This window comes from Callorhinus ursinus, unplaced genomic scaffold (genome assembly GCF_003265705.2).
Source record: "Callorhinus ursinus isolate GAN/ISIS: 27379988/994484 unplaced genomic scaffold, GSC_fseal_2.0 scaffold1, whole genome shotgun sequence".
Lineage (NCBI taxonomy): Eukaryota > Metazoa > Chordata > Mammalia > Carnivora > Otariidae > Callorhinus > Callorhinus ursinus.
This window is the reverse complement of record NW_027397063.1, coordinates 56,747,920-56,763,177: the sequence shown is the minus strand read 5'-3', so window position 1 is coordinate 56,763,177 and position 15,258 is coordinate 56,747,920. Positions and strand designations below refer to the sequence as shown.

The 15,258-nt window shown below is 36.1% G+C and overlaps 1 protein-coding gene across 1 annotated transcript in view; it reads left to right on the top strand.

Annotated features, from left to right (window-relative positions):
• Positions 1 to 15,258, top strand: part of RABL3 (RAB, member of RAS oncogene family like 3) — a 35,186-nt gene that overhangs the window by 11,201 nt on the left and 8,727 nt on the right. Inside the window, exons 3-6 of the mRNA XM_025874938.2 lie at positions 1,602 to 1,731; positions 5,105 to 5,219; positions 8,658 to 8,808; positions 12,747 to 12,818. Coding sequence (XP_025730723.1) covers positions 1,602 to 1,731; positions 5,105 to 5,219; positions 8,658 to 8,808; positions 12,747 to 12,818 — 468 coding nt within the window. The remainder of the gene's footprint in view (positions 1 to 1,601; positions 1,732 to 5,104; positions 5,220 to 8,657; positions 8,809 to 12,746; positions 12,819 to 15,258) is intronic.

Below are 15,258 nucleotides of genomic sequence, written 5' to 3'. Positions count from 1 at the left end.
TTAAGGATCACTCTTAAGTTTTTGGCCCTTTAAGTAACTGGAAAGATGGAATTGCCTTTTACTAGGAGAAAAACAGGCTTAAGAGGAAGATTAGGAAATTATTTTCAGGTATGTTAACTTTTAGATGCCTATTAGACATCCAAATTGTAGTCTGGTGGATATGGTAGCCTGAAGTTCAAGGGACTTGTCCAGTTTGGATATAAATTTGGAATTCATCAACATAATGATGACACTTAAAATCGTAAGATTAGATGAAGTTGTCAAGAGAGCCAGTATTAATAGAGAAGAAAAGAGATCCAAGAACTAAAGCTTGGGACACTCTAACAATTAGAGGTCAGAGAAGTAAAGACAACCCAAATGGAGACTGAAAAGGATTAGCCAGTGAAATGGGAAGAAAACCAGGAGAGTGTGATAACCTGGAAGCTAACTGAAAAAAGTATTGCAATGCAGAGGAGTAGTTAGTTGTATCAGATGGGAGAGTAAGATGGAAACTGCTCATTGATCACTGGATTTAGCAATGTGGAAGCCATTGGTGACCTTGATAAGGAATATTTCAGTAGATGATTGGGGCACAAATGTGATAGATTCGAATGAGTTCAAAAGAGAATGTAAGGAAAAGAATTAGAAACTATTGAGAATAGACAACTCTAGACGGCTTTTGCTATAAAAAGGAATAGAGAAGTGGTATGAGAGCTGGAAGAAGACATGAGGTCAAGAAAAGGTTATTTTAAAATGGGAAAAGTTATAGCATGTTTGTATGCTGGTGGAAGTAATTCAACAGAGTTGGAAAATTTGATGATAAAAGGGAGAATTGATAGAACTACACCTTTGATAAGAAAAAGGAGATGGGATTCATGTATAAGGGAGTTTAGCCATGGGGACACAGTTTATCTGTAATGGCTGAAGGGAAAGCAGATTATATGGGCATGGATGCAGGGAGGTGGATAGATATATGAAGAGCAGGTTGTAGAAATTCTCTTTTGATTGCTTTTGTCTCAGGAAGAAAGGGTCTTAGCTGTTCTTAAGGATAGGGAAGAGATACTGGAAATTTGAAATAGAAGAGAAAATATGAAATTGTTATCTAGAAGAGGAAAAGGACTATGAAACTGATTAAAGGACAGCTCCAAAGGTAGACTTGAATTTAAAATGAATCTAGTCAGCTTGAAAGTGTATTTTTCTGAGCTTCTCATCCAGCTAGCTGGGTTACAGACATGGAATTGGGGGAAAGGTGGATATAGTCAAGGTTGGAATTTTGTCTGTTAAATACAGTGTGAGAGGGGCAAAGGAGGGACTAAAATGATGAATCATGGAATTTATACTTAGGAAGGAAGTGAGGATTTAGAAGTGGAAGGAGATCTGTAAATTATGATTTTCTGGAGATTATTGTTATGGAATATATATGTATATATAGGAGGATTATTATGAGAGTTGGAGAATTGGAGGGAGGAAGCTTGAAAGACAGAAGGCGATCAGAGTCCGAGGTGGTATGGGAATGATATGAGTCATGCGAATATGGAATGTCCAGTGCTCTGAACTAGAATGAGGGTGCTACCAGTGTTCTTAGTGGCTATAATAATTATTTTGATGGATTGATTTGTTAGGTTCATGACTACAAAGAAGGAACCCCAGAAGAGAAGACCTACTATATAGAATTATGGGATGTTGGAGGCTCTGTGGGCAGTGCCAGCAGTGTGAAAAGCACAAGAGCAGTGTTCTACAACTCTGTAAATGGTAAAGCATTTTTTATTTCTACCATATATTAATGGCCTAGGAGTATAGATAATCTAGTATAGAATGCTGTGGAATGCTAGATACATCTTTTTTTAGGAAAGATCTAATATACTCACAACTCTTAATTTAAATCTGCATATCACATTTGAATTATGTGTTTCTAGATTCTAACCATGTTATTCAGATCATTAAATATTTTCTGTGTTTAAGTGTTTTTATTGATATTTTTGTCGTAAACTAAATGAATAAAATTTTATTTTGGGTACTTGATATAAAACCTGGAACTTTCAAAACACTGTCCGCTGGGAGTGCCATTTCTCCAGTCAGTTGAGTACATCCAATAGAAAGAACCATTAGGAGTCCCATAGTCTGAACCAGATGTCACAGAGATACAGGGATTTCTTTTATCTGCCCCTTAGAGAGAACCCTATATAATTATAAAGAGCTGCCTAAGAGTGTTATTAGGGGTGCAGATAGTCAAATACTTGGAGCAGACTTCTAGATGGAGGTGTGTAATAGAGGACATAATTGGAATTCATAGGGTGCCTACTGTGTCAAGGGACTAAACCACTGACACCTGTAATTTGCCTCTAGAGGTTTTTTTTGTCTTCTGCCTGTTTTTTAGTTCATTTTTTAAATGCTTTTTTTTTTACTGTGTAATATAATTTCAACTTGTCTCTGATTGATGTCCAAGAGTGGCACCTCACCCTTTTCCTTCTGGTAGGTGCTTAACTCTTAATTGTACCTCGTTTATACTATGCTTAGATCATACTCAATATCAGGTAAACATTGCAGTTATTCAGTACCTTCTTCATTCCTTATATTACTCTTTCAATATCGTATCTTTCCATATCATAAGGTGTTGTGGATACTACAAAATGAAGTAGAGAAGGTACTTGCCATTGGATACATACTTTAAAATACAGGATGAGTTATATTAGTTCAGACCTGTGTCCCATTTAGCTCAGAATTCTATCTGAAAGTGTCACAGTCTATTTGAAGAAACAAAACATTCATAAGTGAAACAAAACATAGTTATAAGATGGTGACGCTAATATATGACATTGTCATGCAAGAAAGTACATGATAAATGGCATATATTAATAGAATGTATATAAATGCGAAAAATAGAAAGACTGATATAGTGTTAGGTGACTTCTTAGAGAATAGGAAAGAAAGAAATGAAGCCTGGCTTAGATCTAGAATCAAGTGATAAGCTTTGATTATATCAGTCAAATGACTTGTCAAAGTTGATATCAATCTGATCTGACAGAGAAGTTTGGATATATAACACTTTTGCCTTTTAGATCTTTTTGAGAAAGAGTTCAGATAAAAATTATAAATAAATAATAAACTTAGCACTGAAGGTTCTTTACTCCATCTACCATCCTTAGTTTCCTAAGAAATGGAGCATAAGGATCACTCCACTCCAACGTGCAGCCTTTGTTCTTAGCAGTAACTTTCTTCCCTCAATACCCTACCTTCCTTCCCACTGTGATGAGCGAGGCTGGCAATCCCTAAAGGAAACCTGTGAAGTGAACTACCTCTTTCTAAGGTCAGAACATATTCTGATCAACTGTCACACTGACTTCTTTCCTTTGGGCCCCACTATGGCCCTTCTGGCCCATAGTCTACAAAGCAAAAACTCTCAGCCCAAATGAAAGTGGGAAAATAAGGGAAAAGGGTGCTCAGATGCCCTTAAAAGCTCAAAAGCCTTAAATAGAGATCCTCAAAAAATAAACTCCTCCCTGTCCAACTAATAGTTCATCTAGGCCTTTGTAATCCTTTAATCTCCCAACCAAAAATCTCACCCATAGTTTTTTGATATTTCTGGGAAGTAAGGGAGAGGAGAAAATATCTACCACTCTTTGGCCTTAAAGTGACTTAATTACTGCTTTCCCCCAGTCTTTTACTGTCAGATTACCTGAGTTCAAATTCTGACTACCTCACTTACCATGTGACTTTGGGCAAGTAACTCAACCTCTGTGAGCCTTAGTTTCCACATATGTAAAAGGAAGATGTTAATTCTTTCTCATAAGACTGTTCTGAAAAGCAAATTAGATAACACATATAAGGCACAATGTATAGCACGTAAGTGCTGAATAGATGTTAGCTATATTCTTTAATGGTAACTCTTTATTCCTTTTTTAAATCTGTCCTGTATCTTGTGTCCTTAATGCCTAATAGAAGCCCTTATTGAGGAAGGTAGAGGGAGTACAATTGAATATGGGGCCAGTGTCAGATCTCTGTTTCTCTGTTCCAGATGCCAGGGCAGATACAGATCTGAGCTAACTGGAACAAGACAACTATAACCTGCACAAGCACCTTACTTGCACAAATGTGTGTAAAAACCAGAGGAGCCAAGTAATTCTAACTCTTCTGCCCTTCTTTTTCAAATTAACATATCTCACATCTTGAAGATAGAAGAATCATCAGTTTCACATCCTCTCTTCACAGTAGAATCTAGGTAACATAGGAAAGGGTTGGGGGTTTGAAAATCTGTAGTCTTTTGACCACAATATAATACTCTAAATTCTACTAGGCATTAAAGCTTTTCCTCTTTTGTCTATAATATTGTAATAGTTATCTGCTTTGCCTGCCTGCTATCTTATTTGATTCTATTTAATTGTATTTCTGAGCTTCATTACATTTTGTTATTTTTCTCAATCTCTCAAAAGTCCATTTTCTACTATTCATACTTTTTGACTATCTTTTCCTACCCTCTTCTAGTGACATATTACTTTTGCTTTATTAACTAAGGTATTGAGCTTTTTATAGCTAGCCATTAATTCAAATAACTAAAAAATTAGACTTTTGAGTTGATTAGGCTCAGGTGATTTATAGGAAAACATTTTGTCAGCTGAAAAGTAGCAATTATATCAAATTAAATCAATATCTTTTTAGTAAACTTTTATGATTTAATATTTTATTGAATATAAGTAATAGTGTATGTGTGATATCTATGACAGTACTATGCACAGTGGAGAAACAATTAGGAATGTAGGAATATAATTTCTTATATACTTGAAGTACTTTTGATTCCTTTTATTGATGAGGTAGTTTAGTTAGGACCAGGCAGAGCAGGTACTCAGTAAATGTTGAACGAAGGAAAAAAAGTCTAAAAGCTAATGACATTTTGTCAGCCCTTGTAGAATTAAAAAGAGTTATATAACTGACAAAGAAAATTTTGTAATTCATTATTTGTAGGAATTTGTAGAGGAAATTTTAAATTAATTGTGTGAGTTTGTTACTCATACTGAAATGCTAGGTTTATTCAGCAACCTAACGCTTGTATTCACTAAGCTTCCCTTGGCCAGTGTGAAGTAAAGAGGAATTGTTGCAGTACTGACATTATTTTCTTTGATTGTTTTAGGTATTATTTTAGTACATGACTTAACAAATAAGAAGTCATCCCAAAACTTGTATCGTTGGTCATTGGAAGCTCTCAACAGGGATTTGGTGCCAACTGGAGTATTGGTAACAAATGGGTAAGCCCAGATTTCTTCACTTGCAGTGTGACATGGTACATCAATCATAAGATTATACCCTCCAGGGGTGCCTGGGTGGCTCAGATGGTTAAGCGTCTGCCTTCGGCTCGGGTCATGATCCCGGGGTCCTGGGATCAAGCCCCACATCAGGCTCCTGGCTCAGCAGGGAGCCTGCTTCTCCCTCTCCCTCTGCCTCTCCCCCTGCTCGTGCTCTTTCTCTCTCTGTATCTCTGTGTCTCAAATGAATAAATAAAATCTTAAAAAAAAAAAAAAAGATTATACCCTCCAGAATAACACTTTGTAAGATGTTTGATTTGCAAATTTTTTCTCCCAGTCTGTAGATCGTCTTTCATTCTCTTAACAGTTGTCTCTCAAGCATTAGTTTTTCGTCATCATGCAGTCTGATTTCTTAATTTTTTCCTTTATGTATTATTGTGCTTTTGGTATCCTGTCTGACAACTCTGCCTAATCTCAGATCATAAAGATTTTCTCCTGTGTTTCTTTTAGAAATGTTATTGTTGAAGGTTTACTTTAAGATCTGTGACCTGTTTTGAGTTAATGTGTAAGGCTTTGATTGAGGTTGACTTTCATATATGAATGTCCAGTTGTCCCAATACCATTTGTTAAAAAGATGCTCCTTTCTCCACTGAGTTGTTTTTACTCCTTTGCCAAAAATCAGTTGACCATATTTATATGTTTCTGTTTTGAGACTATAATTCTGTACAGTTGATCTGTGTGTCTGTACCTTGACCAATATGACACTGTCTTCATTATTGTAGCATTATAGTAAGTCTTAAAATTAGGCAGTGTGGTTCCTTCCTTTTTAAAATTGTTTAGCTATTCTGGTTCATTTGCTTTTCCATGTAAATTTGAAATCAACTTGTCTATATTGACAAAAATTCAGCTTGGATTTTGATTGAATTGCATTAAGTCTGTAGATCAAATTGGGGAGAATTTTTGTTGCATCTTCCAATCCATGAACACAGTTTGTCTCTCCATTTATTTTTTAAAGCAAATCCTAGACATTGTATCATTTCATCTGTATATATATACTTCTGTGTTTGACTTTAAATGATAAGGACTTTTTAATATAATCAAAATATAATTGTCACACTTAAAATTTAGCAATAATTCTTCAGTATTAAATATTATTTTAATTCCCCAAATGTCTCATAAATGTTGGTTTGTTCAAAATAGTATATAGATAAGGTCTACTCATTATATTTAGTTTGTTAAGTTTCTTTTAATCTTATGTTCCTCTTCCTTTTTTTTTTTTTTCTTTTACTCTCTGGCAGTTTATTTGTGAAAGATGGCTTGCTTGTTCCGTCCAGTTTCTTGTGTTCTGGATTTTGCTGACTGTATCCCTGTAATGAGTGTCTGCTTAACTTGTTTCTCTGAATCCTAAATTTTCCCTAAAATGATAGTTAAAATATGAAAAGAATGTCTAAAAGATGCACGGGTTTTGGTGTTTTGTTCTTGCCAAAGTGGTATTGTACATATAATTACAATAGCTGGTTGTCTTTTTGTGGTGTTGTCTTGTTACCAGCCTTATCCGTCCATGATGAAATTCACCATCAGTTTTTCATCTATTGGTTTTTTAAAAAAAAGGACTTTGAGATCAAATTTCTAGTTGGATGTAAGAGTAATGAAAAAGTGAATAAAAAGAAAAGCTAAAAAGATAAGAGAACAACAATATGGCCACATATCTATGTTACATATGTAATACATATATATGTTAATGTGCAACATATATATCATGTGCCATGTCTGTATGTTATGTTATACATATACTACCTATATTTATTAATGTATGAGAGATTATACAAGACTACAAGTGACAGAGATATATGTCTATCAAAGATGATGGTTGATAAAATATATACAAAAATTTGCATGTGAGCCAGAGTTAGTGAGTATAGGAAAAGGAAATATTCCTAAATATTCTCTAATAAGGCAAATTTCAATTTTAGACGTCTCCTAAATTAGTGTTGATATTGGTAAACAGAATCAAAGGCCTTGAACTCAAGCTATCATTGGCTTTGATGCACTAAATAGAATGATAATATTTTTAAGAAATGGGGGTTTAAAAAAAAAGAAATGGAGTGTTACATAGTTCAAAACACCTGTGTTCCAACGCCAAACAATAACTGAGGCTCTGTAAGATTATTGTGAAGGGCAAAAAGATTTGGTGATTTTGCACACACCCACTTACACCCCCCCCAGTTTAGATTATTCAAAGAGAAAGAAGAATGTCAAAGGAGGAAGAAAAGCTATGCTCAACTGGGTTGTGTTGATTATATTGTACAATATTGATTTACTGTCATAAGGTGTTTGCAGCGGGATTTTGCTGACTATTGTAAATTGCGCTTATAATATGTCAGAAATCCAAATCTCTTTTATTTCTCATATCTGAATAGAATTTAAACTAACTGATCAACACTGAGCTATATATTCCTTTCAGTAATAGAAGGAACACCACTCTATCCTTTGGGTAAAAATAGGGGGTGGGGAAGAAGGATTGTAATAGCCAGTGGCCCAAGGCCCTGAACCCTAAGTGATTCATATTGCCTGCCCTCTGTCTCCCATGTCTCTTGTGTCAGGACAGACAATTATTTGGCACTTAATTCTTTCCTTTTACTATTCTTTTTGCATTTCAGCTGCTGCTTTTCCTTTCCATTTGTTGAATCCACCTTTCCCCAGACTGTAGTATCATCTATGGTTGATTTTTCTGGCCTTTAGCCCCCTTGTTCTTAATTTCCTGAAATGATCTATTTTTCTTTACCATTCATAGACAGAAATGTGTATGGTAGGTATAGAACTTATGCATACCCCAGAAGCTTGCCATTTTTTTCCTCTGGCAAAAGGTTTGAGTGCCATGCTAGGTTCTTGTGTTTTCGCTCCACTGAGGTTTGAATCCACTCTCTGCATCTACCTAGAAAAATTCTTGAGCTGTTAGCCTCAGAAGACAGAGCTTTGGGAGAAGTCGAGTCAACCCACTTTCAGATACCTGGTGGGCATTCAGTTATTCAAGTAGTCTATAGAGACTCATGAAAATAAAATTTGAGTACTTAGATGAATAGTTGGAACTCTATAGATGGCAAGGATGGGTTGATAAATGAACAAGTAGACAGAAGAAATTGGGACAAAAGTAGGTTTATAGGTGGTGGATGAGCAAGAGTCAGTAAAGTATCAGTAAAATAGTATAAGCTACTTGCATTTATTTTTTTTTAATTTAATTTTATTATGTTATGTTAGTCACCATACAGTACATCATTCGTTTTTGATGTAGTGATCCACGCTTCATTGTTGCTGAGCAAGGAGCCTGATGCGGAACTTGATCCGGGACTCTGGGATTATGACCTGAGCTGAAGGCAGACGCTTAACCGACTGAGCCACTCAGGCGCCCCTTATTCACCTCTTCATTATTATCTATCACAGGGATTATGACCGGGAACAGTTTGCTGATAACCAGATCCCACTGTTGGTAATAGGGACTAAACTGGATCAGATTCATGAAACCAAGCGCCATGAAGTTTTAACTAGAACTGCTTTCCTGGCTGAGGATTTCAATGCAGAAGAAATTAATTTGGTATGTGTTTTCACTAATGTATATTTGTGTTATCATTAGGTAAAGGCAAAACCAAAGACTTAACAAGTCATAAATTCTCATGAAAGACGCTTTATACAAAAATCAGGCATTTGGGTGCTGGTCCAAAATGTAGTGAATATTAGAATCAACGTACACTGTCAGATGGGGACAGTCAGTTCGACTTCCTTGTATGCTGGTCTGTTGGAATGTTCAAACTTTGTTCTATGAATAACATAAATCATGGGCTCTTGAAAAGATTTTTTAAGATCATACCAAAATCAGAATAAATTAAGGTAACAAAGAAGGGTCACTGACACCTTGAGTATTCTTGCTTTAGAAAAGCCTCTCAGCTTATTAAACTACAGAATTTAACTTAAAGGGCAAACAAATAAGTGAGAAAACTACGAAGTGTCAACTAGGAGTGCTTCATGAGCAGTAGTTTAGACAAACTTATGTGTATAGAGCATTGAGTTTCTTCCTGACATATGTAGCTCAGTTTGAACCGGACGCTACAAAGGCTAAGAACAGTTCTCACGTAAGCCAGATCATGTTGCCCAGAGAAGGATCCTGGCCAGCAGCTTTAGTCCCGGTTTATATGTCATTGTTCACAAGTAGGATTTCTGCAACACATTCAGTGCCCTGGCAATTCCAGACATACGGTGGTAGTGGTGGTTTAATAATACTAATGACTATAGTTTACTGAACACTTATTATGTGCCGCGCACTGTTCTAGAGCTTTATGTACATTATCTCAGATTTGTCTTCGCATCAACACTATAAGGTAGGTACTGTAAGTATTTCCATTTTAAAGATGAAGATTAGAACCAGAGAGAGGTAACTAGGCCATGGCTAACACAGGTCAAGCCAGGCATTCTGACTCCCGAGCCAGTGCTCTACAATTAAGCCTCTTTTCCACTTAATTATTCTCCAGCTAACATTTAGAATCTTAGAATTGAAAGAACTCTTAGAAATCATCTAGATCACTAATTACCCAAACCTGACTGCATATTCATGTTATCAATGTAGCTGTGAAACAATTTGAATAAGTGCCCCACAGCTGGAGCTTTTTATTCATAAGGTCTGACAGGAGGACCAAGACTCTATAATTTTAACTAATGGCTCAGATAATTCTGATGCCCTTACCCTGTAAATCAACATTTGTGAACACTGGTTGGTTCAAACCAACCTCTACCCCATAACTGAATCAACTTCTGCTTGCCATTCCATTGTTTTGTACATTCTGCTTTGCAGTGGGGGGGTACCTTATTTTTCTCACCTGCCACCACGGAATATTCAGTGGAAATGCCCCAGCTAGTTGCACTGGACTGTGATATTCCAGAGAACTCCTGTTACATAGAGTTTATCATATCAGAAGCAGTGCTGAAGTTACCATTGAATACACTTGATTTGTTCCAGTAATTACTTTCAATGTATTTTGGAATGTATCTATTTGTAATGCCTGTGGGTTTCTGTAACAATCACCTAGATATGTATTTTTCCTGTTTTCCTTTCAAGGTAGGGGCATCTTTTAATTGTTAACAAGGTATAAAGGTACTCAGGTGGTGGTACTTTGGCACACATGGTTTCCACAGAGTTCATATACAACATACTTTTGGCCTGTTATCAGTGTACAGCTTCAAGAACACAGCAGAAACAACAAGAGGGTTTTGAGGATGCAGGGGAAGAAAAAATGAGGAAAATTTGATACGAGTTTCAGAAAGATAGCAGTCAGAAAGACTCAGCAAGTAAGTATAAAGCCTCAAGTAAAAATGTAATGTGACAGTATTAGTGCTAGCATCTTTGGTTACTGTATGAAGTTACTTAAAACTATAAAAAAAAGTAAGAATCATCATAAATGTATATATCAAAGATAGAATCAAAGTTACCATCTTGTGCCTGAAAAACAGGTTGGTTTAAATTATAAATAGGGATGGTTACTTATTTTTTAAAATCCTGTTAGGCTTATTGTGTCTAGGATAGATTTTTCTCTGTTTACTTCAAAGTGATTATATCAAAGCATCTTCCCTAGTTAATATTCCTTTCTCAAGCTTAGACCAGCTATTTAAAACTATTAATCTTCAATCTTTGCCCTCAGCCATGATCACTGAATGGCTCTTTAAACTCTAAAATTCTCATCCTAAAATCATAGGGTTTCTCTGGCCTGGTCAACCTGTAACTTTGAGCCCTAGAATTAAGTTTGGGGAGGGTCTGCTTGTTTGCCGTTTGATTTAGTTTTTATATTTAGCACTATAGCCCTATTTGTAATCATCTCTGAAGTCTTGACATTGTGATGACTATGTAATCAATATCCATTTTGTAAAACATGCCTAACACGAGTCTACCTCAGGTTTGTCTCTTATGTGCCCCAGCTGCTGTATAAATGTGTTCAGACATTATTTCAAGTATAAACAGTTTCCATGATGATGTTTCAGTCTATTTGATCCATACATGGAATTAACTTTTACTATGTTAGGTGCTTTGGTGCCTGAAAATTCTATCTGATAGCATTTTCTTAGAATGAAAAGAGAAGGGAACTAATATTTCAGTACCTGCTGTGTATGTGCCAGACATGCATTGACTTATCTAATTTTCACAAAAATCCTGTGGGATAAGTATTATGTTATCCTCATATCACAAATGAGTAAGCCCAAATTTAAAGGCATAGTAACCTAACCAATGTCACATAATCTAGAGATGTTGGGACAGATACTCAGATTCAAAGCTTGCTGGCTTCAAAGACCTAATTTTTCTAGTACTCTGTGATTTTTGAAAAGTTTGTTGTAGGCTCTTTTTTGTGTGTGGTTTTGGAAATGTATTCTAGCTTCCAGCCAAAATTAAAAATGTGAGCCTCGAAATGTTATATGTGGATAAAATAGGTGATTATTACAAAATTTACCAGAAAAGAATCATGTGGGCTTAGAGATTACAAAACAGAATAAATGCAACAACAGTGATTTCAGTAATTGCCCAAGGGACACAGACCATCTGCAACTGAAAGACAAATACCATCTTTGTAAAGGAGCCTACACGCTATCTTCAGAGTTTGGTCTTAGATGGCATTTGAAGTAAAATTCAAAATGCTCTCTCTTGAGGTGGTAAGTTAATTATTACAAGCAAAAGCAACTTAACATTGAATTTCCCAGAAAAGGATCATAAACCTTTTGAGGTCTTTACTGATCATTGTAATTTACTAGTTATCTCATTGTAATGTTCCAGATTGTTTGGTCTCTTCTGGGCCCCATTTTTTCCTGTTTTTCAAAATCCTATTTAATAGTAATATATCTATTACTTATTATTATTTAATTGCCATTAAATAATAATACTTAATGATATTTAATAATAAACTTACTCTTTATTGTTTATTATTATCAAAAAATATATCTATGTCATGTATTATCTTTATGGCCTACCAAATGGTGTAGTACTTTGCATTCAATGAGTGAGAAATCCCTGGCAGCTGTTCTGTGTGTTCTTTGCTCCCCTAACTCCGTATTTTCATGATTCCTGCTCTTCATATGAATTGCGTAGTACTTAATTAGATGATGCCGGTGGGTAACTAGTACTAAAAAATGAAGTGTAAACAGTTTTTAATGGCTCTGTTTCTGCTTTTAGGGTAAATGTAGGTAGGTCACATGATTAATGTCTTCGTTTTATTATTACTAAGATTAGCAATCCTGTCTTCCTTTATGAATTATTTGATGATGAATACATTGGTTCAATGTCCTTTAAAATTCAGTAAATAGCAAAACATGGCCTTAACCTTCCTTTAGCACTTTCCTCTTTGCTTTGTGTGTCATAACTTGAAAATTACTTGAATATTTTATGAGAGTATAATGCCTAACATTTTATTATAGAAATGTGCAACAGGAACAGTAATGGCTAACAAAGAGCTTATGTTTCTTAACTTTTAATGGTGCATCTTGTGTTTTATCTTCTAGGATTGCACAAATCCACGGTGCTTAGCTGCAGGTTCTTCCAATGCTGTCAAGCTCAGTAGGTTTTTTGATAAGGTAATCGTTTCAATTAAGTTTTTTTAAACTTAATTCATATATTATGAGGGTTTAAATTCTTTGTAGAATGCTTTGTCCTTTTTATTCCTTCGTCTTGAACTTCATAGCCTGAATACTTGTTTTGATCTCTCTTATCTGTTGGTATAATTGCTCAAGGCCTGCTGACGTATTTATTTTATCACCAGTGTTCTCTAAGCAAAGGATGAGCTACTGGATTTAAATGAGCTGTGATTTCCCTCCTTAAAACAAATGATGTTTTCCTGTTTTCCAGCTCTTTTTGTCCTTATTCACATCCCCTCAACCCCCACGAACCCAGGAGATTGTGCTCAGTTGAAGCCCTGAGTTCTTTTTGCTCTCTCTCTCAGCTGTTACTGTTCTCCCCGTCAATGTTACCTTTACTTTTAAGGTTATGTCATCTCCTAGATTCCCTGATTTTCCCTATCAGAAAGCTTGCGTTCCAAATATTGACTCTTGCTAGCATCATCTTATGTCCTGAACTGGAATGAAAATGTAGAATGACTCAGCATACTGGGAATTTAGAGCACTGTTTGTCTTTCCTTCACAAGGCCGTATGGCTGCCTCACACATAGTGTTGACCAAGTTTAAGGTGTTTGCCTAATGTACGACATGACAGAGTGAAGGAAAAGAGAATGTATTTCTGTATGCATTATGGAAAAAGATTAATTTCTGTATTACATTTCCTTTTAAGGGAACAAGAAAGACACAGCCCTTCTCATAGCTCTTCTTTATGAATCGTTTTTCTTTTACCATCTAGGGACCTAATAGTTGGCCCTTTTGTCCATTATGTCATGTTAAGATAAGCCCCACACCCCTCCCTGTTTAATATTAGACCACTGGGAAATTTTTGCTTCATCGCACAACTTCCCAACTGGAATGTGGCCGATACAGTACAGGTGTGCTGACATAGTGAGTCCCTCAGTTCAAGCAGCCAGAGTCCCCCAGGCTGAGTGATCGGCAACCCCCTTCATTTAACCCAGTGTGCTGTACGAATATTCGTATTTTCTAAATGTGCCGTGACATGCAAAATGTTGGGAAGCACTGCAAGAGACCGTATTTTCTCTCCACGTTATTTTCAGACTTCAAACTTAAGAGCTGCCGTTTAGTGTAGACCCATGTCCCCATCTGATACATTCTTCTGTCCCCTGAGAGCAACAGCTTATATAAATCTTTGTCTGACACAGAAAGATTCCACAATATGGTGCTTGAATTTGTTAATTTGGAAGTTCGTGAAGGGAATAAAATGATACAAACTTTCAGTTATAAAATATATAAATCCCAGGGTTGAAAAGTACAGAACAGAGAATATACTCAATAATATTTTAATAACGTTGTGTGGTGACAGATGGTGACTACACTTATTGTAGTGAGCATTTTGCAATGTATATAATTGTCAAAGTACTATGTTGTAATAACCGGAAACTAACATAATATTGTATGCCAACTATACTTCAATTAAAAAATAAAAATTTTTTAAATATGTAGTAAGTTAGATCCTAGAGAAACAATGGGTGATAGACTAGTGTGACCCAAGTTGTCAGCCAAGACTTGATTTAAAAAAAAAAAATCAGAGGGAGCTTGGTGAGTTTTAAGAAGAGAGCAAGATTTGGTAAGAGAAGACACTGCAAGTTGAGAGTAGGGAATTACGAGCAATAGCAAAAAGGTAGCTTCTCTTTCATTACCTACATCGCCATGAAAGGTATATGGGTTAGGAAGTTGGCCTGACCTCCAGACTAGGGTGGTTGCCTGAAACCACAGGACCCGGCAACTAAATTTTGCCCAGTTTTCAGTCATATCTTCCAGAATTTAGTATAAAGATATATTTTCCAAGAGGGAATCTAGCTCTTCCTCCAGACTCCCTTTAGTAGTAATTCCAACCCCACTCTAGAATGATAGGATTTTCCTGACTTGCTGTGGAGGGAAAGAAAGGCAGCCTCTTCTTGGTTTTTGTAGGATCGGACATTTTGAGATCTATGCTAATCACAAACCAGCTTTTCTACCTCTGGGGCCAGTTAATGCAACCTTACCCTGGGTCTCCTGTAGCTAAAAGGAACCCAGCCATAGTCTCAAAGATAGAAAGAATCCAGATGATTTGGTCATCAAGGCAGTGAAGGCAGGGTGGCATAGCCCTGGAAGAAGATGCCATGCTCTTATTCAAGGGAACTCTTAGCTTCATAATTCTGGATTCCAGTGTCTTAATCTGCAGCTAATCTATATTCTTACTGATTGGCTTTTCTTAATCACAGGAGCTCTGTGGAAAGAAAATCATACTGCCTCTGCAAACATTACAGTTTCTCAAGTGTTAGAACAGAATTCATTATTTTTTTAAAAGATTTATTTATTTGAGAGAGAGAGAGAGTGCGCGCACACACGCATGTGAGCGGGAGGGGAGGGGCGGAGGGAGAGAAGCAGACTCCCCATT